The sequence below is a fragment of the Mixophyes fleayi genome, chromosome 3 (assembly GCF_038048845.1).
Source record: "Mixophyes fleayi isolate aMixFle1 chromosome 3, aMixFle1.hap1, whole genome shotgun sequence".
In the NCBI taxonomy this organism is placed as follows: domain Eukaryota; kingdom Metazoa; phylum Chordata; class Amphibia; order Anura; family Limnodynastidae; genus Mixophyes; species Mixophyes fleayi.
Genome location: NC_134404.1, coordinates 164,205,138 through 164,230,295, shown reverse-complemented (window position 1 = coordinate 164,230,295; position 25,158 = coordinate 164,205,138). Strand labels below are relative to the sequence as shown.

The 25,158-nt window shown below is 43.0% G+C and overlaps 1 protein-coding gene across 1 annotated transcript in view; it reads left to right on the top strand.

The window, feature by feature from the left end:
• ME1 (malic enzyme 1) overlaps nt 1-5,514 on the top strand; it is a 318,849-nt gene extending 313,335 nt beyond the window's left edge. The window contains exons 13-14 of the mRNA XM_075202703.1: nt 3,190-3,288; nt 4,582-5,514. Coding sequence (XP_075058804.1) covers nt 3,190-3,288; nt 4,582-4,749 — 267 coding nt within the window. The 3' untranslated portion in view covers nt 4,750-5,514. The remainder of the gene's footprint in view (nt 1-3,189; nt 3,289-4,581) is intronic.
• The last annotated feature ends 19,644 nt before the right edge of the window (nt 5,515-25,158 follow it).

Genomic DNA, 25,158 nt, shown 5'->3' with positions numbered 1-25,158 from the left:
TTCCCTTACACGTAAGGGAGGCCAAGTCAAATCCTGGTCCAAAGAGGCAGTCCTCGCATTTGGGGCTATCAAAGAAGCTTTGTCCTCGGCTCCTATCTTGATTCATAAACTACATAAACTTTTCTTTTTGGAGGTCGATGCCTCTTCAGTGGGCATGGGGGCTGTCCTGTCCCAGAAGAATTTCTCCGGTTCCATCAGACACTGTGGTTTTTTCTCTAAAAAAAATTCTTATACTGAATCTAATTATGGTATTGAAGACAAGGAACTACTGGCTATTAAATTAGCCTTGTAAGAATGGCACTACTTGCTGGAGGGAGCCCGATTTCCGGTCACTGTGTTTACTGACCATAGAAACCTTATTTATTTACAGTCCGCTCAATGTTTAAATTCCCGGCAAGCTTGTTGATCGCTATTTTTCAGCAGATTCCAGCTAATCCTGACTTTCTGGCTCGACATAAAACTCCTAGACACTCTTCTGCCGGACTCCTGCTTCCGCTTCCCATTCCAGAACATCCATGATCCAGCATGAGTATGGACTTTATTACTGACCTCCCTAGTAGTCATGGTCACACTTGCATATGGGTAGTTGTTGACTGTTTTTCTAAATTCGCTCATTTATTCCTCTCAAGGGACTACTTTCTGCTTCCAAATTGACCTCCTTATTCATCCATCATATTTTTCGTCTGCATGGTTGCCCTCGTGAGATCATCTCCGACCGTGGGGTGCAGTTTGTTTCAAGCTTCTAGGGATTAGATTAAAGTTCACCTCTGGATACCATCCCCAGACGATTGGCCAAACTGAGAAGGTCAACCAGGATTTGGAGTCTATTATTCAATGTTTCTGTTCTGAACAACAATCCTCTTCCTTCCTTGGCAGACTTCTCTCATAATAATCACCTGCTTGAATCTGCAGGCATGTCACCCTTTTTTACTTTATTCGTGAGACACACGATTCTGCCCACCTTTTTGGACTTACCTGACTCTAGGGTATCGGCAGCTCAAGATTTGCTTTAATCTGGTCTCAGATGCAAAACAATTTACAACAGACACTGGATGGTATAAGCACTTTGCAGATTGCCATCGGAAAAACATCCCTGTACTCCACATTGGGGATAAGGTGTGGCTTTCTACTCGGAATCTTAAATTCAAAGAGTTTGCACCTCGTTACATAGGACCGTATCCCATTATCCAAACTTTAAATGCCATTACTTATAAACTCCAGTTACCCCTTTCTCTCCGAGTGCATTACTCTCTTCATATTTCTCTTCTAAAATCCTTCATTATCAATGAATTCTCCAAGAGATCTTCTCTTCCTCCTCCCGTCAAGATTACTTCTGGAGAAAAGTCGAATGCATTTTAAAGATGCGAACTCTCCGAGGCAAATCACAATTTTTGGTCCATTAGAAGGACTACATCCCTGAGGAGAGATCCTGGGTCAACAGAGATGATCTTCATGCTCCTCATCTCCTGGCCCATTTTTAAAAAAAAAAACAGCCACCAGTTCGGAGAGAAGGGGGAGGGTACTGTCAGGCGCCGTCTCCGCACTGTCCATATGTGCCGGGGACGGACGCTTGTCCTCTTTGCTGAGCCATGTCTCATTTGATGCATTTGACGCTGCACGCGCATGTGCAGTGGAACCACTAGCAACCGGACGCTTCTCTCTTTCATATGTCGGGGTCAGGTGCCTCTGACCACTGGAATCATTCCCTTCCAATCAGGGGCCATATACATCTATTTAAGGCTCCTTCTTCCACCATTCTGGTGCCAGAGTATTGGTTTTACCAGCTCCAGTGTTCCTGTCTCCAGTTCCCTAGTTCCTGTTGTTTGTTGCATTGGTTCTGACTCCTGGCATGTTCCTGACCACTCTCTTGTCCTGCGATTTGGTTTGTCTGCTATCTGAATTCTGACCTCTGGCTCGCCTCTGACCAACCCTCTGGATTTTTGTTGTGTACCATTTGGTATCTGACCTGGACTGCATGACCATTCCTGTTCTCTACCCGCTGCACTGATAACTAACTTGGAGAGCCGCAACCTGCGCACCTCAAGCAGCAAGTCCATACCTCCTTCCGGGGACCCTGGTGAATACCGGGGGTGCATGAGACTCCGTGCCTCCCTGCTTAGTTGCGCTAATATCAGTCAGTGGCATAAGAGTCATTATCGTGACACATTCTTCATAGTCCCACATCATCTTACGGCAAACTTTGTTTTTCATGGGCGGATTACATCAGTCCTCCGCTGGTTATTTGACAGTGTGTTCTGCTGCTTCTCCCTCTTCACATACCTATAAATAGTTTCTCTCCTTGAAGGGAATGGGGCGTTTGGCTCTCTTTTGGCTTTGCTCCCACTCCATGTCCTATTTTTTGGTACAATTTGCATTGATTTGTATTCTGTAATGTATAGAAGTTTTCCTGTTGTACTGTCTTTTACTGAATCACCTCAAAAAAATTTGGTTTTAAATTGCTAATGTTATATTTGCATTATCAATGCTTATTCATATGAGCTAGTGCATGCCCTCAAATACTGTTGTAAAACAGCTGGTTGATGGATGCTTTGCAAAATTTACATGGTGAAAAAAGTAAAAACATCACATCAAAGCCCAACCTACAGCAATTTTAAAACCACTCTGTTTACTTTTACTTCAGTTTTTCTCCTAAAATACTACCCAATATAGAATAATTGATGTCTTCTGCTGGTGCATGCTCTTTGGACTGCTGTGTACTGATAGTGGGGCCAGCCAGTAGTGAAACTATTGCCGGTGCAGGGTCCCACCTGACTACCAGGACTTGCAAACCACCGCACCCCTAGCTATGCTAGTAGTTGGACCACTGCCTATAACTCAAGCAAAGTGTTTGTAATTAGTGGATTACTGGCATCTATAAAAAAAGGAGACAATAAATTTATTAAGGATATAAAGTATACTGAATACAGGTTTGGTTAATTCACCAGCTAACACCTCACCACGGTTTGGATCATGTACATTCTGCTCAATAACAAAAGGGTGTAGAAGTACAAGCATCATTTTAAAAAAGTAATAATTAATTGATAAGTGTTAAGGAGCGCTGTAATAGGCTATGATAAGAAAAATAATCTGAAATATATTTTTCATGTTAAGAACACAGATAATACATATATAACAAAACTTTGTACTGACTAATTTGTTTTGTTTTGTTTTTGTTTTGTTTTTATAAAGATCATAGCTCAGCAGGTTTCTGATAAACATCTGGAAGAGGGACGTCTCTATCCACCTTTACAAATAATACAGGACGTCTCAATTATGATAGCTGTTAAGGTAAACTACAGTACATCCTGAATTAAGACAGGACAATAGGGACTATTGTACCTTTATTTAGATCGAGTTGGACAATAATCATTGTGGCTCTTTACCGACGACAACTGATGGCCAAAAAAATGGTTAAAATCCATTCAGATTTCAAAGTTTTTTAGCTGAAAATGCAGTTGACTGTAATAATGGTACCCTATAGGATCTGGCTGATTGACATGACCACCAGGTAATCTATTTTTTTAATTTGCCAACTCACATGAGTGACCAAATTGGACACCAAGTAGGACATTCACAATCAGGTTAAATTTATGTATTGTAATGTGTGTTTCCAGCTTTATTTGGAAATACTCTGAGGGTTATAAGATAATGACCATCTCTTCTCTCCTGCCTCTTCTGTGGGGTACAGCAATTGTATGGTTTTGTTATAGTACATTGGAAACAGATATGTCCCCTTGTAAAATATGTATAAAAATATAAATTAAAACTATTAAATCATGTAGTGTTTGAAAATAAAGGCTGGTTATGGGCATTATGCTTATGAATGATTTATGTTATTAACTTACATAAATGGTACATTCCCCTTTTTAGGTAACTTTTAAACATATAATCAGACCATGTATTCTAATCATAAAACTGTTCTCAGACTCAGGAGCTCCAGCCACCAGAATGATTTATGTTCCAATTTTTTTTATTGACAATGCATTCTAAAACATGATAATAAACATATAATTGAAGTATATTTTTCCTTTTAGACTAACATTAAAGCATGTCTTAGGGGTATATTTACTAAACGGCAGGTTTGAAAAAGTGGGGATGTTGCCTATAGCAACCAATCAGATTCTAGATAGCAATTATTTAGTACATTCTACAAAACGACAGCTAGAATCTGATTGGTTGCTATAGGCAACATCTCCACTTTTTCAAACCCGCAGTTTAATAAATATACCCCTTAGTCTGTAAGCCTGCTGATTGTATTTTATCAATGTAATATTTAATTATATTGGTCTTATACTCTACTTCACAAAAAAACAATATATTGGAAATATAGCAAATATACATTAATGATAAATAGTGCTTACATTGTAGTGTTATCACATTTTTACATATGAATGTATGTATGCACATAAACCCTGCCATATATATATACTAGAAAAATGGAATGTTTTCAAATAATCTGTTTACTAAATCTACCAGTGTGTGATATGACATTGTACAAAACACCGGCTGATTTCTTAGATGTAGCTCCATGGTAGCTTGTGCATAAATATGATGGATGTTACTTTTATATAATACTTTCAGATTGTAGAGAATTCCTATAAAGATAACACAGCGTCTGTCTTTCCGGAGCCAGAGGATAAAGAGGCATTTGTCCGCTCCCAGATGTACAGCACTGACTACGACCAGTTTGTGGTGGACTCCTACTCCTGGCCAGATGAGGCAATGAAAGTTCAGACAGTCACAGTCTAAACACAACACCAGCAGTCTAAGGCCACACACCCACTGCCATTTTAGATGTGTTTCTTAACTCACTGGTAAACTGCAGTTTACATGTGTTCTAGTTTGTAGGATTTACAAAGCTTGGAAATGCATGGTGATGGAATAAGTAACGTTCAAAAAATAGTACCACAATGGAACACAATTAAAAATGGCAGATATTTTGTTTTTTGTACCACTAGAAACAATGGGCCTGATTCATTAAGGAAAGTACTTATTTTTTTTACTTAAGTTTTCTCCTGGACAAAACCATGTTATAATGCAAGGGGTGCAATATAGTTTATTATTTTGCACATAAGTTAAATACTGACTTTTTTTTCCTAGATCAACTTTCAATTTCAGTGTACAAATAAGCTATCAAGTATTTGTGTGTTACATGAAAAAACAGCCAGTATTTAGCTTATGTACAAAATAAAAAAACTAATTTATACCCCTTGCATTGTAACATGGTTTTGTCCAGAAAAATCAAGTAAGAAAACTCAATTTCTTGGCTATGGTGGCTACGTTCCTTAATGAATCAGGCCCAATGTCACGCCCATTAGCATGCATTTTAAAAGAGTTAAACACACCTTAAAACTCCTTTAAAAAATGACAGTGGGTATGAATAAAGGAGTCAATTCCATTTTCTTTATGATGCACTAAAGAGATTGTTTGTGTGGCATGCTTTTTTTCAATTGATTCTTACTTTGAAACTATTCATTTTGTAAATCACAGTTGAAATAAAGTGATAATGCATTACATTTGGTCATTCTGTCATTGGGCACTCATGTAAAAAAAAATTTTATTACATTCAGTCACATTGCTGAAATATACCATAGCATTCAATTGTACTTATGTAGTTCTATATTTTCTACACTGCAAAAATAATCTTCAGTACTGCCACATTACCCTTATACACCTTCGCCAGTCATGCTAATATCCAACCATCCTTGTACTAAAAATTATTTGCATTTACTTATTACCATGATAGAAATAATCCATATGTAGTGTGCACAAGTACATATTACTATAATTATTATTATTATTATCATCATGAAGATGCTCAGCATAAAGGTAACCACAGCCAAACAACATATTTAAAATAGTTACTTTTGACCTAATTATCATGCTGTCTAATTGACTTCATGTTAAATTACAACTGTTCACTCACAGATTTAAACATAAATCCCTCCACAAATGTTCTTATCTACATCTTTACAGTTTCTAATCTATTTGTTCATTTTTAAACAGTTTTATTCGTTACCTTCCATTTGATTGGCAACATGGCAAAAGTGGACACTCCAGGAGAGTCTACACTGGCATGGATTTACCATTTCTACCTCCCTCTCCACCCCCCCCCCCCCCCTGCCACTTTTGCAGCACTTTCCCAATTCATGTATAGCTCAAAGGCCATGACCTCTACCGCATCACCCTATAGATACAGCCACTCCTAGCTGACCAGGCAGGGGTTGGTTTCACTTTATGACAGAAGGACCTCTCATAATGGACCCACACTGTAGGTATCTCTGTTATAGTGTGACCAACCGAGCCTACTTGTTGTCCTGTTGCTTTAGCACTGGTGCTGGTCATTTATGTATAAGACTCTGTAATATCGCTGCATAATATAATATCTGAAATAAACATGCAATACTTTGCGCACATTTGTATCAAATTGTGAATGTCCCTTTAACACAACAACGTGACTTCATTCTGATGGGTACCTACACTAACAATTTCTCTAACATGGTACAAATCTTTCTCAGTTGCATCTTTATACAAGTTAAAGATAATGATGGTAGGACCTAGCAGAAATCTATGAATAAATGGCTGGGGTGCTGGTCCAAAGTGGAGGTAATCACAGTCTTCATAGTGCTAAACAAAAATAATAAAAAAGTTAACACACACTAGAGATGGGCGGACTCAGTTCCCCGAGATCCGAATCCATCCAAATTTCGCCTATCCGAGTACCGAGCCGAGCAGGCTGTTTCTTTATGTATGTGTCCTGTACTGTTTCTACTGTATATGTTCTGTATCCTACACAGTTATCAGGTATTTGACAGCTTTCACTTACAGAATATACGTCTCCTCAGGCACAGTACTTAAAAGGGTGACATGTTTAAGATACTAGGACAGTCATATATAAAGTGGTGCTTTAGCGCAAATCCATTCTCTCTCAGCAGATTTTAAGTCACCCCTCCTCTGTTGGGGTAACATGACTTCTTTGGGCTGTGACAATTTCTTGCTAGTATTCTCTCAGCCCAGCAGGATGTCTCTGGGTTCCTCACTTAGATGCTGTGTCTCTAACTTACAGTCACAATCTGAGTAATTTTGTTGAAATAATGCAACAGACTGAGACTTTGGGGTATATTTACTAAACTGCGGGTTTGAAAAAGTGGAGATGTTGCCTATAGCAACCAATCAGATTCTATCATTTTGTAGAGAGCACTAAATAAGTGACAGCTAGAATCTGATTGGTTGCTATAGGCAACATCTCCACATTTTCAAACACGCAGTTTAGTAAATCTAGCCCTTAATGTTGTATGAATGATTACACTGGAGGGACTGCAGGTGGAGCTGTTCCTAAATGTGTTATTGTGTTGTCACTCTGTACTATAGTAATGTACTCTGTTGTACATAAAATATTCTAGTTTTTTTCTCATGTTGATCATGTTAATATTAAGGAGCGCTTTGCTCCGTCTCCTTAGTTGGGATGCCATGGTTACCTGTAATCCCCAGTGGTCTAGGAGGAAACAGGAAGTGGAGCAAGACTCCAATGTCCGATTTGCGCTACTGCGCATGCCCAGACCTCCGAAAACGCAAGTTTAGCTTTTCGCACCGCACTTCTTTTACAGACACTGAAGGGACAGTCGCAGTTGTAGTAGCTGCGTGCCACATAATATATAAGTTCTCTGCTATCCCTAATAAACTTAGAGGAGTCTGCCACAACATAAACTGCACAGCTGTGCAGTATAGTAAATTACCTGCATCTGTATATCTCCATAAGAGTGCATCATCACCAGCATATATATATACAAGTGTGTACTGCATATAATCTGTATTGCCTTATTGCTGCAACTGTTGTTACTGCTGAATACTGCTGTACTACATGCAACTGTGAGTAACTGCATTAATCTTTTGTTATCTTCTTTAAATAAACAGCAACCTGTTTAAGTTACAAAAGCGTTGTGGCTTAACATCCACATTAACACCGCTTGACACCTTTAGTAACATCAGAAGGTATAACCAACAGATCTTACATGCCAGATGTGTTCTGTCTGTATGCCGATATAGCTGCATAGTGTATTATAAAGTTATAATTCCACAAACTTTCCAGTGTGTGCCAATGGACAGTGTATAAAAGAAGGGCAATCGGCAACAAATTTCTCACTGAAATATGTCCCCAACTTCTCTCAGTAATGATGTACTCTGGCCCTCGTGGCAACAGACCTCCGACTCTCTCCTGAGATTGCCGGGGGTCCCGAAGCTCTGAGTTGATTTCCTAAAGTTACTGCCGCTATTTGGGTCCTGCTGCTAGGAGACGTCGACTTCAATAGACCCAGCACGGTGATATTGTGCTGCCAGTCCACACCCAGACCACATACACCAGCTTATAGGAGGAATACTAAGTGCTGTGTGCAAACCAAGGCTGGTACTTAACCGGCAGCCACAAAGAGACCTAAAACAGCGTAAAGCATTATAGGCGATGCAGTTCAGTTAAAGCTAGTGGGCTAGAAGGGATCAGAGGTACACTGGAAATGAACAGGTCATGCTGGGGCTTATAGTTCCCCCCACACCTGGATAGGTACAGCATTATACTCCTGACACTAAACTGACTCTTCTAAACGGATAAAATACCATCATCATCATCATCATCATTTATTTATATAATGCCACTTATTCCGCAGCGCTGTACAGAGAACTCATTCATATCAGTCCCTGCCCCATTGGAGCTTACAGTCTAAATTCCCTAATATAGACACACACTCACACACAGACACAGACAGACAGAGAGGGAGACAGACAGACAGAGAGGGAGACAGACAGGGAGAGACTAGGGTCAATTTTGATAGCAGCCAATTAACCTACCAGTATGTTTTTGGAGTGTGGGAGAAAACCGGAGCACCCGGAGGAAACCCATGCAAACATGGGGAGAACATACAAACTCCACACAGATAAGGCCATGGTCCGGAATCGAACTCATGACCCTAGCTTTAAATGGATAAAATACCAGTTTTGTTTCATTAGCAGTCATTTCCTGACCCAATGGTGTAATCTCAGAGGACTGATGCTGAAGGGTAGGAACAGCTGCTCTTTGTATGAGGTTATTTCAAGATACCCAACAGTTCACTCAGAGCCTTCAATCTTATAACTGGGGTTGGTACATTCCATTCCCCAATGAATCATCCCCTCCCCCCATGTAAGAGACATGAATATCAGTACACAGTGTGTTATGGAAGGGAACATGGCATAATTATAGGTGATATTCTCTGAATAACAATAGGTGTTTAAGGGGATGAGTTTCAGAAGTTGCCCTTTTATCCAGCACCTTGTCAATGTCACAAGCATGCCATTCATACTTCTCAACAGAAAACCAAACTACAAAAATTGTCATTGTCACAGTAAACAGAACATAGCTATTTAATTAGATGATTTGATGGTTTTTGTGTTATTACTTTTTAAATAAGTACCATATTTCTACCACCCTACTTTATAGCATCACCCCCACTTACCATCAGGTATCTTTATAATGCCCCCCTCACTACAAATAAAGTTTTTGGTTTGTATTGCAAGCTGGCATTTTAAGTTAGGAGGCTGCCAGAAGCCACTGGCCATTCACTATACATTTCTATACCAGCACTTCTAAACTCCCACTATGGTCTCCCAGGCCCAAGCATGCCAGCGGGAAGAGAAGAAATGAAAGAAGCCAATACAAAGGTAAGTAGAAGAGACGGAGGAAGCAAAGCAGAAAGGAACAGTGTGATGAAGAAGAGGGGAGGGCGGTGGGAGAAAAAGGCACAGTGTGATGAAGAAGGAGGGGGGAGAGAAAAAGGCACAGTGTGATGAAGAAGAAGGGGGGGAGAAAAAGGCACAATGTGATAAAGAAGAAGGGGGTAAAAAGGCACAGTGTGATGAAGAAGAAGGGGGGGAGGAAAAGGCACTGTGTGATGAAGGAGAGGAGAGAGAAAAAGGCACAGTGCGATGAAGAAGAAGGGGGGAGAAAAAGGCACAGTGTGATGAAGAAGAAGGGGAGGGGGCACAGTGTGATGAAGAATAAGAAGAAGGGGGGGGAGAGAAAGGCACAGTGTAATGAAAAAGAAGGGAAGAAAAAAAAGCACAGTGTGATGAAGAAGGAGGGGGAGAGAAAAAGGCACAGTGTGATGAAGAAGAAGGGGGTGAGAAAAAGGCACAGTGTGATGAAGAAGAAGGGGAGAAAAAGGCACAGTGTGATGAAGAAGAAGAAGGGGGGAGAAAAAGGCACAGTGTGATGAAGAAGGAGAGGAGAGAGAAAAAGGCACAGTGCGATGAAGAAGAAGGGGGGAGAAAAAGGCACAGTGTGATGAAGAAGGGGGTAAAAAGGCACAGTGTGATGAAGAAGGGGGGAGAAAGAGGCACAGTGTGATGAAGAAGAAGGGGGTGAGAAAAAGGCACAGTGTGATGAAGAAGAAGGGGAGAGAAAAGCACAGTGTGATGAAGAAGAAGGGAGGGGAAAGGCACAGTGTGATGAAGAAGAAGAAGGGGGGAGAGAAAGGCACAGTGTGATGAAGAAGAAGGGGGTAAAAAGGCACAGTGTGATGAAGAAGAAGGGGGGAGAAAAAGGCACAGTGTGATGAAGAAGGAGAGGAGAGAGAAAAAGGCACAGTGCGATGAAGAAGAAGGGGGGAGAAAAAGGCACAGTGTGATGAAGAAGAAGGGGGGAGAAAAAGGCACAGTGCGATGAAGAAGAAGAGGGTAAAAAGGCACAGTGTGATGAAGAAGGGGGAGAAAAAGGCACAGTGTGATGAAGAAGAAGGGGGTGAGAAAAAGGCACAGTGTGATGAAGAAGAAGAAGGGAGGGGAAAGCCACAGTGTGGTGATGAAGAAGAAGGGGGAGAGAAAGGCACAGTGTGATGAAGAAGGAGGGGGGAGAGAAAAAGGCACAGTGTGATGAAGAAGAAGGGGGGAGAAAAAGGTACAGTGTGATGAAGAAGAAGGGGGGGAAAGGCACAGCGTGAAGATGAGGGGGGAGAGAGAAGAAGGCAGGGTGGTGAAGAAGAGGGGGGCAGGGTGATGAAGAAGAGGGGGGGAGGCACAGTGTGATGAAGAGGGGGAGGGGAGAGAGAAAATGGCACAGGGTGCTGAAGAAGAGGGGGTGGGGGAGAAAAAGGCACAGGGTGATGAAGAAGAGGAGGGGAGAAAAAGGAACAGGGTGATGAAGAATAGGGGGGGAGACACAGTGTGATGAAGAAGAGGGGAAGGGGAGAGAGAAAAAGGCACAGTGTGATGAATAAGGGGGGAGACAGAAAAAGACACAGTGTGATGAAGAAGAGGAGGGAGAGAAAAAGGCACAGTGTGATGAATAAGAGGGGGGGGGAGGCAGAAGTTGATGAAGAAGAGGGGAAGAGAAAGAAAAAGGCACATGGTGATGAAGAAGAGGGGGAGGGGAAGAGAGGCACATGGTGATGAGGAAGAGGGTGGAGGGGAGAGAGGCACAGGGTGATGAAGAAGAGGGGGGGAGGCACAGAGTGATGAATTAGAGGGGGGAGAGGCACATGGTGATAAAGAAGAGGGGGAGGGGAGAAAAAGAGTGATGAAGAAGAGGGGGGGAGAGGCACATGGTGATGAAGGAGAAGGGGGAGCAACATGGCACAGAGTGATGAAGGGGGGAGCATGGCAGAGTGTGAAGAGGGGCAAAAGCAGCATGGCACAGTGTGATGAAGGGGGGCCAGGAGAAGGGGGAAAAACAGCATGGCACAGTGTTATGAATGGGGGCCAGGAGAAGGGGAAAAAGCAGCATGGAAGTCGCAGTGTGAACATAAGAGGGCATAGTGTGGTTGTGATTAAGTGGTACAGTGTGATCATAAGGAGGCACAGTAATCTGGTGTGTGTGATGGCATAGGGGGCTTTTGGCAATGTGTGTATGAGGTAGGTGGAGGCTAATTAATAGGTGCTATTTTGTTTGTGGGGCGATGGAGGGTCAATGTAATAGTGGGGACTATTAATTTAAGATGGGGTGGTTTGGGGGCTATTGAATGTGGGGGTGAGTTTGGGGAGAATGAGGTCTCTCTTTATTAAATGTGACTATGAATTATTTAATGGCAGTGATGGTTGTGGGAAATAGGTATATTTATAAAATGTAAATACCATTACTTTATTGCTGGGGCTTTTTGGTGGAAGGGAAATAGGTTTATTTATTAAATGTGAATACTATTACTTTAATGTTGGGGCTGGAGGAAGGCCTAATTATTAATCTTGGGTCCTATTGATTTAACGCCAAAGCTGGTTGGAATTTTCTAAATGTAGCTATTTTGTTTTCCAATGGGGTCCCCAACATTCCAGGCCCCAGACAAGTCGCAACTAAAAAAAACGGCAGCCACAGGTGGTGAAATTGACAAGAAAAGGTAGGAGAGTGCAGGAGAGCCTGTGAAATGTTGTGATTCTAGTGGCACAATCCCATATGTCACACTCCGGCGTGCGCGCTCTACACCCTTGTGGCAATGGTGTACACAACAATGCAGGTTTTTTGTGGCCTAGTGACATTCATGTGCTAGGCACACCCCAATGATGCATAGCCACACAACCAACTGTCTGAACACACCCACTTTAAATTTTGCGCCGCCGTGAAATCCATCCTCAACTATAAGGGGGGCCCCATGAACTTCTTGTACAAGGGTCCCGAATTCCTATTGGCAGCCCTATATATATATTTATTTATATATATATATATATATATATATATATATATATATATATATATATACCGTATTTTTTGCTCCATAAGACGCACTTTTTCCCACCCAAAAAGTTGGGGAAAAAGTGTTTGCGTCTTATGGAGCGAATACTGCAAGCAAGAAAGAAAAAAACTTACCGTTCCAGCGTGGAGAAGCGGGTCCCGGCCAGGCTGCGGATCCTCCTGATCGTCCCTCCCCCCGCCTATCTGTGAGGCCCTAGCTATCACATGGGACGGCACCTGTCATGTGGTGCACATCCCATGTGATAGCTAGGTCCTCACAGAAAGGCGGGGGGACAGACAATCAGGAGGATCCAAAGTGCTGAAGACATCACGTGCAGAGGGAATAAGGTAAGTTATGGGGAAAGCTCAATATTGTGCGTGTGTGTGCGCTGGAGTAGGAGAGAGAGATGAGAAATGTATATACAGAGGAGGGAGAGAAGAGCAATGAATATACAGAGGAGGGAGAGATGAGAAATATATATACAGAGGAGAGATAAGAAATGTATATACAGAGAAGGGAGAGATGAGAAATGTATATTGTCATGTGCAAGCTATTTTGTAGACATATACATCTGCAAAATATAGTGTGTGTGTGTTGGTGAGTGAGAGTGGGGGCCAGTGTATTTTGTGTGAGTGAAGGGGCTAGTGTATTTTGCGTGAGTGAAGGGGCCAGTGTATGTTTTCCTCCTCTAAAAACTAGGTGCGTCTTATAGTCAGGTGCGTCTTATGGAGCGAAAAATACGGTATATATATATATATATATATATATATATATATATATATACATATATATATATATATATATATATAATTGATCCAAAAACTAGAACAGACCATTAAGAATTTAATGAAAAAATATGAAGATACATTACAATCATATGCCCATGTATAAATATATGCTTTTATTAGCCAAAAAATATATATAGCATCAGGAAACATCACTTTGCAATTAGAAAAATAGTTCTCCCAGCCTGAACAAAGCTATTAAATCCAGCCAGTGACACTTCTTCACACATCTGTTTAACAGGCCTGTCGTGTTGTATCTTCAAGCTATATCCTTATAAAACTCTTTCTGTAAACACATTTAATGCTTTCTGAATACAGGGTGTGTTCTACATTCTAAACATTTCATAAAGAGCAATAAATTTATTTTATATTGTGAAGCCCACCCATTTAGATTTCTATTAAGAAGGAATGTTGCAGAATAAAACTCTACATGTAAACCGGAATATCAGTCCTCCTCACTGTCCTCATCGCGCTCACTGGCTGATCACTTTGCGATACAGTATTTTGCTAGTAGTAAAAGTCCATATTCCTATAACAAGGATTTTAGAAACATTTAGAAAGCGTTGTATGTGAATTACATGAAATTATGGATTTTTAAAACAGGATGAGAATAAAAATATACAATCTAATATGGTAAGAGGGAATTCACAGTAAAATTCTAAATATATATATATAAATCAAAAATTCTAAATATAATCAAAACCATATATTGATATATTTGTTAAATTATTTCCATATACAAGAAAAAAAGAAAGTCATATAGGGTAAAGTGTAAACAAGTATGAAAGTCACAAGACTCATGTCAGAGGTGCTCTCCTTCCCTCTATTTTTATAGAGAGCAGCTAACTGATCACACCACAGCTAGTTCCTCCAGTGCCCATGTGTCACCCCCTCTCACCACACACTCCCCGCTCCCCCTGCCTAGGTTGCTCTCAAGTTATACTATACAACAGTCCCTGGCTTGGGCCTACTCTCCGGGCGGCCTATTCTCCTCCACTCCTGTTTTCTTCTACCTGCTGCCTGAAGCCTGATGTCTTGTTGAATCATGTCGTCTGGTGTCCCGCTGCAGCCTGCTGATGTTCTGCTGCCGCCTGCTGCTCCAGTCCTGACTGACGCTGCCATTCCATGACACAGATCGGGCCTTCAGTTTCGTTAGATGTTCCTGGCCTGCTGCTTCCTTCTCCGGCATCCTGCTGCCTCACTCCCATGCTCCGGTTCCTGATGCTGCCTCTGGTCATCCGTACTTTTCCCTGCTCTGGCAGTCCTGACGGTCTCAATCACTATAGGCAGTGGTTTGAGCCTCACCCCCCCTTACTTCTCCTGCACTTCACTCTTCAGCCTCTCTCTGCCTCTTGCCCTTCATCAGATGTTACTGACGGTCTCCGTGGATGCCTCTGTGACTCCCAGGGCTGCCAAGGGAAATTCAGGGCCCCGGTACAACAACTTCATGGTGCCCCCCTTATAGTCGAGCATGTAAAAAAATTGCGGCAGTGCAAAAAAAACAGTCAGTAGTGAGGGCCCAGGAAATTAGTACCTCCCCCCCCCCTTGACGGCCCTGGTAACTCCTCCACACTATTTTCTCCTTTTGACACCGTCCTGGCTTCCGTCACCAGTCACCTCATTTGCCCTCTACTTCCACAGTATTCACTGGACCCCTGATCTCTGATCAGTCCCCCCACTTCATCAGCCGTCTAACCCACTACACCTTCTGACCACCTATAAACCCTCACATGCTGCTACCCTCCTGGTCATAATATCTATCCACCCTGCCACCCTTAAATACCTCTGGACCCTCAATTTACCTGTGGCCCCCACTCTCTCCTTGTTACCCTCGTCTCATTTGAACTCTCCTCCCTGGTCTCCCCTGAACTCCCTGGACTCACCTGAACTCTTGAATTCTCCTACACTCTCCTCCTACCTGTGGTCACTCACCATATGTTTTCCATGTAATCTGAGAGCCTGGTGTGTGACAATCCCATCCCCTCTATCCTCCTTTGCTTCCTCTCCCCAATGCCTGCTCTTACATAGCACACCTCTTCAACCTGTCACTCTCCACTGGTATCATCTCCTCCTTATTTAAACATGCCCTTATCTCTCCCATCCTCCAAAAACCCAATCTTGATCCAACCTCACTCGCTAACTACCACCCCATTTCATTTCTCCCCTATGCCTCTAAATTACTTGAATGGGTTGTAAACAAGCTGGATGTGGAAAACCGCACTTCCTCTTAAGTGTATGGTCAGCCTTCCAGGGAAGTGGTGTGCAGGAAGAGGGTCCCTTTCCTCTAAAAGGTGGAAGAAATTTAAATTCCCAGTTGCAGTGAGATGTGTAGTAGAAAACAAATATATAAAAGCATATGTAAACATAAATAACCACATAAAATGGTCTGGCACTAAGATAGCAAGGTGTTATGCAATAATAACAATACTATTACCATTATATATTATTATTGCATAATACCTTGCACTCTTAGTGCCATAGCGGTTTGTCTGCAACCACCTCACTAGACACCTCTTGGACAATTCCCTCCTTAACCCGTTTCAATCCGGTTTCCACCTCCTCCACTCCACTGAAACCGCCTGGCCAATGTTACTAATGATCTTCTTTCAGCTAAATCCAGGGGTCACTTCTCCCTGCTCATCCTCCTGGACCTCTCTGTGGCCTTTGACACTGTGGATCCCCCCTCTTGTTGCAAAACCTTTTCTCTCTCGGCTTCTCTGGCTCTGTCTTCACTTGGTCCACTTCATACCTCGCAAACCGTTCCGTCTCCATATCCACGTCTGGTACCCACCCCCTTTCCTGTCGGAGTCTCTCAGGGCTCTATTCTTGGCCTTCTACTCTTCTCCCTCTATACTACCTCCCTTGGTGCTCTTATCTCTTCCTTCATTTTCCAGTATCACCTTTACGCTGATGACATTAAACTCTACATCTCTTCACCTGATATTTCCTCTCTCCTACTCTCTCATGCATCTGATTGCCTCTCCGCCATCTCCACTTGGATGTCCTCACGCTTTCTCAAAATTAACATTGCTAAAACTGAATCTCATTGTGTTCCCTCCTAGATTCTCTGTTTACCCTCCCTTTAGGGTGTAAGCTCTTACCAGCAGTGCCCTCTTCCGTTCTGTCTCCTTACCTATTCTTCTGCTCCAACTTCACTATAATAGCTATGCCTTGAGTTTCTGAAGTCTTGGTAATATTCTGTACTGTTTTACCCTGTACGGTCTACTGTTTGTATTGTGTATGGTGGTACGGAAATCTTGTGGCACCTTATAAATAAAGGATAATAATAATAATAATAGGTGACTCTCCCTGAGTCTCCTGTCCTTCCCGCTCCCCTGTTTTGTCCACCACCCCGAGCTTCCTGCAATGAGATGCCTATCCCCATATGCTACATACTCCTCCCCCACCTCTTCCTCTGCCAAGACCAGATTAAGGGCTACATGGGCCTGCTTCTGAAGATTATCAAGGGTCTATTGTGAGAAGTTCCGTCCTGCTGGAGGTGTGGTCAGTGATGTATAGGTGTGACCAGTTGTGTGTGGGGGTGTGGCCAACACCATGGAGGGTATAGCTTGCCCTTCCCTCCAACCACCTACATCCCCTCCATCTTTCCTTATATAAAGTCTGCACCACTAACTGGTTCACACAGCATGCTTGTAAAGTGAAGAGTGGAAGTACATCCCCGCTGTCCCTCATGCCGGGACAAGCGGGACTATCCTGATGAAATTGGGACAGTTGAGATGTAAATGTATGTTATTTTATTGACCATTGAAGACAAAAATAAAAAAAGTGGTTGATTGAAAAAAAACAATACTTTTTTAATGAAGTGCTTTAACAGAAACATACATGAAGAATGCTAATTTGTATTTATCTGTATATATCTATACATACATATATATATATATATATATATATAAAATGGAGTAGTATAAAGCACACCAAACCACTGGACTGGTGCAGTGGAAACGTGTTCTATGGAGTGACAATTCATGCTTCTCTGTTTGGCAGTCAGATGGGCGAATCTGTGTTTGGTGGATGCCAGGAGAACATTACCTGTCTGATTGCATTATGCCAACTGTAAAGTTTGGTGGAGGAGGGATAATGGTATGGGTCTGTTTTTCAGGGTTTGGGCTAGGCCCCTTAACTGCAGTGAAGAGCAATCTTAATGCTTCAGCATACCAAGTCATTTTGGACAATGCTATGTTTACAACTTTGTGGCAGTTTGGGGAAGGCATTTTTCTATTCCAACATGACTGTGCCCCAGTGCACAAAGCAAGGACTACAAAGACATGGTTTGATGAGTTCGGTGTGGAAGAACTTGACTGGCCCACACAGAGCCCTGACCTTAACCCAATCGGACACCTTTGAGATTTCATTGATTAGATTAGCAAATGCATGTTAGTATAACATATGTCAGTTTTTATTTTCTGTTTTGTTTTATAAAATTCTTCCAATAAAAAACACATGATTCAACAAAAACAAAAAGTCAGAAAATCCAGGAAAAATATTAGTAGGTGGTAATCATCCAAAATATAATCTATAATATGCAAATTATATGGTAAAGAATGCAAATGTACTACTTTAATAATTTTGGGGATTTTGACTTTAAATGATTGCCACGTTTCAGAGGGAGTATAGCAGGGATCACAAACCTGGCAAGTGACAGTTTCTTAATTAAGACCTGGGCATATTGTAACATCCTCTTGGTCATGGCAGTTGTATCAGTGTTTCCAACTCTCTGTAATTACAATAAGGTAACGCCAAGTGTTTCACTCTACAAAACCTATCATTTTGCTAAACGTTCTCTCTGCTAAAGATAACAGTATGACATGTGACAGCTGGAGTTTTTCTGGAATTATACTTCAGGTTACAAACATATTTAAAAATGAAAAAAATTGTCAAAGTACAAATTTAACCAAGGAATATTAATCCAAAAGGCCTACGTTTGGTGATTTCAGACAGAATATGTACTCAGTGGTAATACATTGGCAGAATGAAACAGTTAAATAGCTTTTTGGAACTGTTTGAAACCAAATCAGCCAAAAAGAATGACGGGTTAGTTTATAAATGTTTATGTTACATAAAGTACATTAATCATGGTAAGGGAATATTTTACTGTAACAGGCACTAAATTTTGTAAATGTGAAATGGTATATTTTGGACAGATATACAGACTTTTTTTTTTAAACAAACACTCAACATAGTAACAAGTCAATCAATCTAAGTAAACCAAAATATGACTTGAAATATTATACAAAACTGTTAAAGAAATGGGTGACTTTAATGCACATGTTTCATAAATTTGGGCCAATTCCACTAATATATGGTGTAACCAGCATAAAAAAATAAAATATTGAGAAGTACCTTTGAAATGGCATTGCTAATTAAAATGGTTAATTGTATGCCTGCACTTATACACCTATATCTGTTTTTTACAATGTACTGACTAGCACTAAAAAAAAATCATTTGCAACCCCCCCCCCCCCATGGTTTATTTATGAGAGGTCAAAGATAATATCATTAGTATACTGGACAACAGGTCATCAGGGAATGACATATCACTCAAAAAGGCAAATTTGTAAACAAAACTTGCAGTAAATTACCAATCTTTATTTATAGAGAAAAAATAAAAAAAGGGGGGGGGGGGTAGAGTAAAGAAAAAAAAAATGGGTAGGGGGCAGGAGAAGGAGTAGCAAGACCATCTAAGAAAGAGGAAGGGGACAAATTAGAAACGTCAGTAGGACTACGGTGGTTGGAGATGTTTGAGTTCAGGGAAAAGTGGAGCAAAACTCATAAAAGGACATCCAAGGTCCCCATATCTTTTTAAAGGTTTTTGAAGAATTATTGATAATATGAATTCCATCTATTGGATATGCCAGATCTAATTAAGGACAGACTGGATGGTGGGAGGGGAGGTTGTTTCCAGTTTGAGCCAGCTGACAGGTGGCTGCCGAAAGTATATGTTGAATATGTTTATTTTGATGATAAGTAGCAGAAGGGACTCCAAGGGGTAAAAGGAAAAATTTAGTATGAGGATTTGGAGAATCGTGAAAATGAAACCATAAAATAACACCACCATCAATATGTGTAGAAATGTTTCTTCTAAGGAACATCCACGCCAACATCTGTCTGATGAGTCATGCTATATCTTTTTTAACCTTACAACATTTTGTATGTTCTTTCTTTTATTTTCACACAAATCGAGCTAGAAGCGGTATTCTCTTGGATCTCAGCCTAGTCTTCATTGTCTAGGGCCTCTCCTTAATCCTGCTTCCAGACCAATTTATGTGGATCTGTCACGATCCGCGGCTCCACTGCTGGCCACAGCAGCTCGCTTCCGGCTGCCTCTGGCATCCCGGCCGTCACCATGATGACCGGAACGTCACTTCCACCCACACGTCCTGGCTGTCACCAAGGCAATAGCCGGGGCGCTTCTTTCATTCACCGCCGCGGCCCGGCTAAACTGACAGCCAGGCGTGTGCGCAATAAGTAAAATTAGTTACAGCCTTTCAGCTGATTTTTCATGCGTGTCCCCTTATTCCTATTGGCATATCTGTGTATTTAAGGCAGGGAGGGCTTGGCTTCCCTGCTGGTTATAGCTATCAGTTTCTGTTGCTGACCTGCTCCTTTCCTCTACTCATGTGCTATTTGGATTGATTTTTTCTGTATGACCCCTGGCTTGCTTACTGTGCTTTGTTGTATTGCTTGTGACCCTGACCTCTGCCTGTTCTCCGGATACGTTGCTTTCTGCCGGCCCTGACCCTTGCCTTGACCTCACTCCAATGCCTGCTGTTGCCCTCTGACCCTGGCCCGTTTTTGGACTTCGCTACTTTCTACCATCAGGCCCTCGCCTGCACTCTAGTAATATTATAAACTTGTACTACTCTGAGTTTAAGACCTGGGGGCATCTGAGTACCTGTGAGCGCGTACAACTCTACGGGAAAGGCAGCTGCTATAGGTGAAGACCTCTTTTGCCTGTTCTACGAGTTTATGATATTTGCTGTCAGCCCTAACATTATAACCAGCCATATAAATTGGAGAAGTCTGTGATGGATCCCAGTCCGGCCCAAATCCTGGCAGGGCAGATCCAGACCATTTTGCAGGTGGTTCAGGACCTTTCGCTGAGATTGTCTACCCAACAGGAAGCCGTCAAGGCCTCACAAGCAACCCTGGCACCGGCAATCGAGCCCAAATTGAACCTACCAGATCGGTTTTCCGGGGATAGGACTCAGTTCCGGAATTTCAAAGAAAGCTGTTGTCACGATATAGGAATGTGGCAACCTGCGGATATTGACACTGCTACACTAGGAGGCGCGGAGTCTAACACGCCGCTGGCCTTCACCAGGGACCCCTGCAAGGAAGTTTGGATTTTGCGGAAAACGACGTGCAGGTCGCAGCCCTCCCAGGAAGCTATCTGCGAGATGGCGGTAAGAATCGTGGTCGTACAGGCTGAGGTTAGGAACCCTGCGGGCAAATGAAGTACAAAATCAGGAAGCAGAGAGTAGTCAGCAAGCCAAGGGTCAATCCAGAGAATACGGCACAAATCCAGAGGAGTATCCAAATCAAGGTCAGGGAGAGCCGGGTCGGTACACAGAATATCAGTCAGGATTCTTAGAAACATAGGGAGTGATGGAGACTAGTAAACTAGTTGCTCTGGCACCCTAATGGTGTCAGAGCCAGAAATATATAGTGGAAGGTCAGTGTTCATTGGTGGACAGTGGTGCGGCGGTCAGACGTGCTGACCGCCGACAGGAAACCAGTGTGCGTGTCCTGTTGCCGTGGCAACAGGCGCGCATGCGCCCAGACACCGCCGAAAGGAGCGCCCCATTGCCTAGCAACGGTGCGCTCAGCGGCAAGAAGACGTCCGTCCCCGAGCAGCAAGGAGGCGCGGGGACGGCGTCTGACAGCGCAAGCTTTACTTCCATCTCAGACTCCGTTCCTCGGTCTTGGAACAACAGAGGGTTGGCATTATAATCTCCCTGCTCGAAGGGTGATCCGCAGTCTTGGGCATTCAGTCTTGCCACAGCCAGCCCTGCTCTGCAGTCCATAGATGCCTTTTACAATGCCCTCGGACTCCTTTATGACGACCCTGACCGGGTGGCTTCGGCAGTGTCACTCCTAAGGGTACTTAGACAAGGGCGGCGTAGCGCCGAAGAATATTGTGCTGAATTCAGGCGTTGGTCTGTCGATGGTCAGTGGAACGATCACCCACTTTGGAGCCAATTTCGCCTGGGTCTCTCGGAGCAGATAAAGGACTCCTTAGTCCAGTATCCTTCCTCTCCAACCCTGGAGACACTCATGCAGCTGGTTATCAAAATTGACCGCAGAATTAAAGAAAGGAAAGCAGAAAAAGACTCCTCTTTGTTGTCAGGGCCCTTCCAAGGTCCTTTATCCAGCACCTCAGGACTAATCTGAACCCATGCAGCTGGGAGTCTATCGCCTATCTCCAGAAGAAAGATCCAGGCGTCGTTCCTTGGGGTTCTGTCTGTACTGAGGAAAGAAGGGCCATCTTCTACGTGACTGTCCCAACAAGCCGGGAAAAGATCTGGCATAGGTGTAAAGGAAGAGTTGCACCTAGGTCTCAAAATGGTCTCTTCAAAAAATTCGGTCTTAATCCCTCCCCGTATTGCCTATGGGAATAATTCTGTTTCAGTTTCTGCGTTTTTGGATAGTGGTGCTCGAGGTAATTTCCTTGACGTGGATTTTGCTAAATCTCTTGGCATTCCCTCAGTGAAACTGGAATCCGGTCTTACAGTCTGTGGATTGGATGGAAGACCTTTGTCTGGAGGCAGGATCTCCTCCAGAACTCCGCCGATGCAACTTATGGTGGAAGCCCTCCGTTCTGAAGTTTTCTTTTTTCTTGATTCCATGTTCCTCCGTGCCGTTGATCCTAGGGCATCCTTGGCTCCAACTCCACAATCCTCATATTGACTGGAGTAAGGGGGAGATCTTACGTTGGAGTATGAACTGTTCTCCTACCTCTCTGTGTTGTTGTTCAGCCTTGTTCCAAGATGCTTACTTCACCCTATCGGGAGTTCCAGAATGTGTTCTCCAAGAAGAAAGCAGATTCTCTTCCCCCTCCTCGAGACTATGATTGTCCTATTGAACTCATTCCCGATGCTAAGCTCCCCAAGGGGAGATTATAAGCCTTATCCATTCCAGAGACCAAAGTTATGGAGGAATATGTGGAGGAGAACCTACAGAAGGGTTTCATTAGAACTTCCAAATCACCAGTAGGAGCTGGATTCTTTTTGTATCTAAAAAGGGCGGTAGTCTTAGACCATGCATAGATTACCGGGGCCTAAATGGAATTACAGTAAAAAATATGTACCCGTTACCTCTCATCTTGGTTATTTTTGATTTGAGAGGGGCATACAACCTGGTTCGGATCAGAGAGGGGGATGATTGGAAGATGGCTTTCACCACCCACTCGGGTCATTACGAATACCTGGTCATGCCTTTCGGCCTGTAAAATGCCCCCGCTGTGTTTCAAGATTTTATTAACGATGTTCTGCAAGACTTACTGGGCAAATTCGTTGTGATCTACCTCGATGACATCTTGATCTACTCCAAATCACTGGAACTTCACTGACTGCACGTCAGGGAGGTACTCCTCAAACTATGTCAGCATTCCCTCTTCGCTAAGTTGGAGAAATGTGAGTTTGAGGTTACCCAGGTCACGTTCCTAGGATATGTCATCTCCCCAAGTGGCTTTTCTATGGACCCCAGTAAGGTCCAGGCAGTTCTTGATTGGATACGGGCTACTAATCTGAAAGCCATTCAGTGATTTTTAGGATTCGCTAACTACTACAGGCGATTCATCTGTTCATTTTCAGTTTTGGTGGCTCCCATTACAGCCCTTACCCACAAAGGGGCCAATACTACTAATTGGTCTCCCTCAGCTTTGGCTTCCTTCAAGGCCCTCAAGAATAGCTTTATCTCCGCGCCGGTTCTCCGACATCTGAATCCATCTTGAAAATTCTCTTCTGCAGAAATCCATTACGATGTTGGTAATCGGGAGTTATTGGCAGTTAAGTGGGCATTTGAGGAATGGCGGCACTGGCTTGAGGGAGCAACCCATGTAATTATGGTACACACAGACCACAAGAATCTTCAATATATTCGATCTTCCAAAACCTTAAATTCCAGACAAGCCCGGCGGGCCCTCTTCTTCACCCGTTTTAAACTTACTATTACGTTCCGACCAGGGTCCAAAAACACCAAAGCAGATGCCTTGTTTCACAGCTTCATCGCCTCACATCTTCCTCTTGCTGAACATTCCTCTATTATTCCTGCATCCAACATTGTTCTTGGCCTGACTCAGGATCTAAGAACGATTCTTCAAGACCTTCAACATTTGGCACCTCCAGCGACCTTTATGGGCAAGTTGTTTGTACCAGATCATCTGAGGAAGATGGTCCTCACTGAATGTCAGGACAATAAAACCTCGGGTCACCCTGGAGTATCCAAGACTATTGAACTACTGTCTCGGTTGTTTTGGTGGCCCTCTTTGTCTATTGATACCAGGGAAATCGTCCTGTACTGTGAAGTTTGTGAAGAATGTCTTCTCATAGTCTTCCTGCAGGCCCCCTCATGCCTCTGTCTGTTCCAGTAAAACCATGGACACACATATCCATGGACTTCATTGTGGAATTGCCCGTTCATCCGGCTTTAACACCATCTGAGTGATCGTTGACCAGTTAAGTAATGTGACTCACGTCATTCCTCTTACAGGGCTGCCATGTGCCAGAACGTTGGCTTCTTTGTTTATCCAGCATGTTTTTCGGCTCCATGGACTCGCCATCAACATTGTTTCAGATCGCGGCCCCCAATTTGTCGCCACCTTCTGGAAAGCTTTATGTACCCGGCTGGGAATCAAACTTTGTTTGTCTTCAGGATATCACCTGCAGTCCAACTGACAAACTGAAAGGGTCAACCAATCCCTTGAGCAATTTCTTCGCTTGTATGTGACCAAATACCACACAACGACTGGGCAACTCTGCTTCCATGGGCAGAATTTGCCTACAACAACTCATGCCACTCTTCCACTCTTGTGTCTCTAAAGTTCATATTGCCCTCAAACACGCCACACAGGCCTCATTCAAGTCTAAGCATTATGCTGATCTGAATCGCGGACAATGTCCTTTTAAAGTCGGTGATAAGGTCTGGCTGTCTAAACACAACCTCAGACTCAAGCAGCCCTGCAAAAAGGTAGGCCCCAGATTCATTGGACTCTTCGTCATTTCTAGACAGATTAACCCTGTGGCTTTCAGACTGAATCTTCCTCCTTCACTCAAGATTCCGAATACCTTCCATTGCTCCTTACTCTAACCCGTAACATGGTCTCATAAATTTAGGCCACATCAAGTCCGTAGGCCACATCCTGTTAGAGTCAAGGGACGCCAAGAATTCATAATCAAAAGAATCCTCGACTCTTAAAAGGTCCAAGGTCAAGTTCACTTTCTGGTCCACTGGAAGGGCTATGGCTCGGAGGAACGTTCTTGGGTGCCACAAAGATATCTACATGCTGACAAACTGTTCAAGGACTACTTTAAACAGCTTCCTGAGAAACCTGGATGTCGGGGTACCTCAACCCCTCCTCAAGGGGGGGGTACTGTCATGAGCCGCGGCTCCACTGCTGGCCGCCACAGCTCGCTTCCAGCTGCCTCTGGTGTCCCGGCCATCACTAT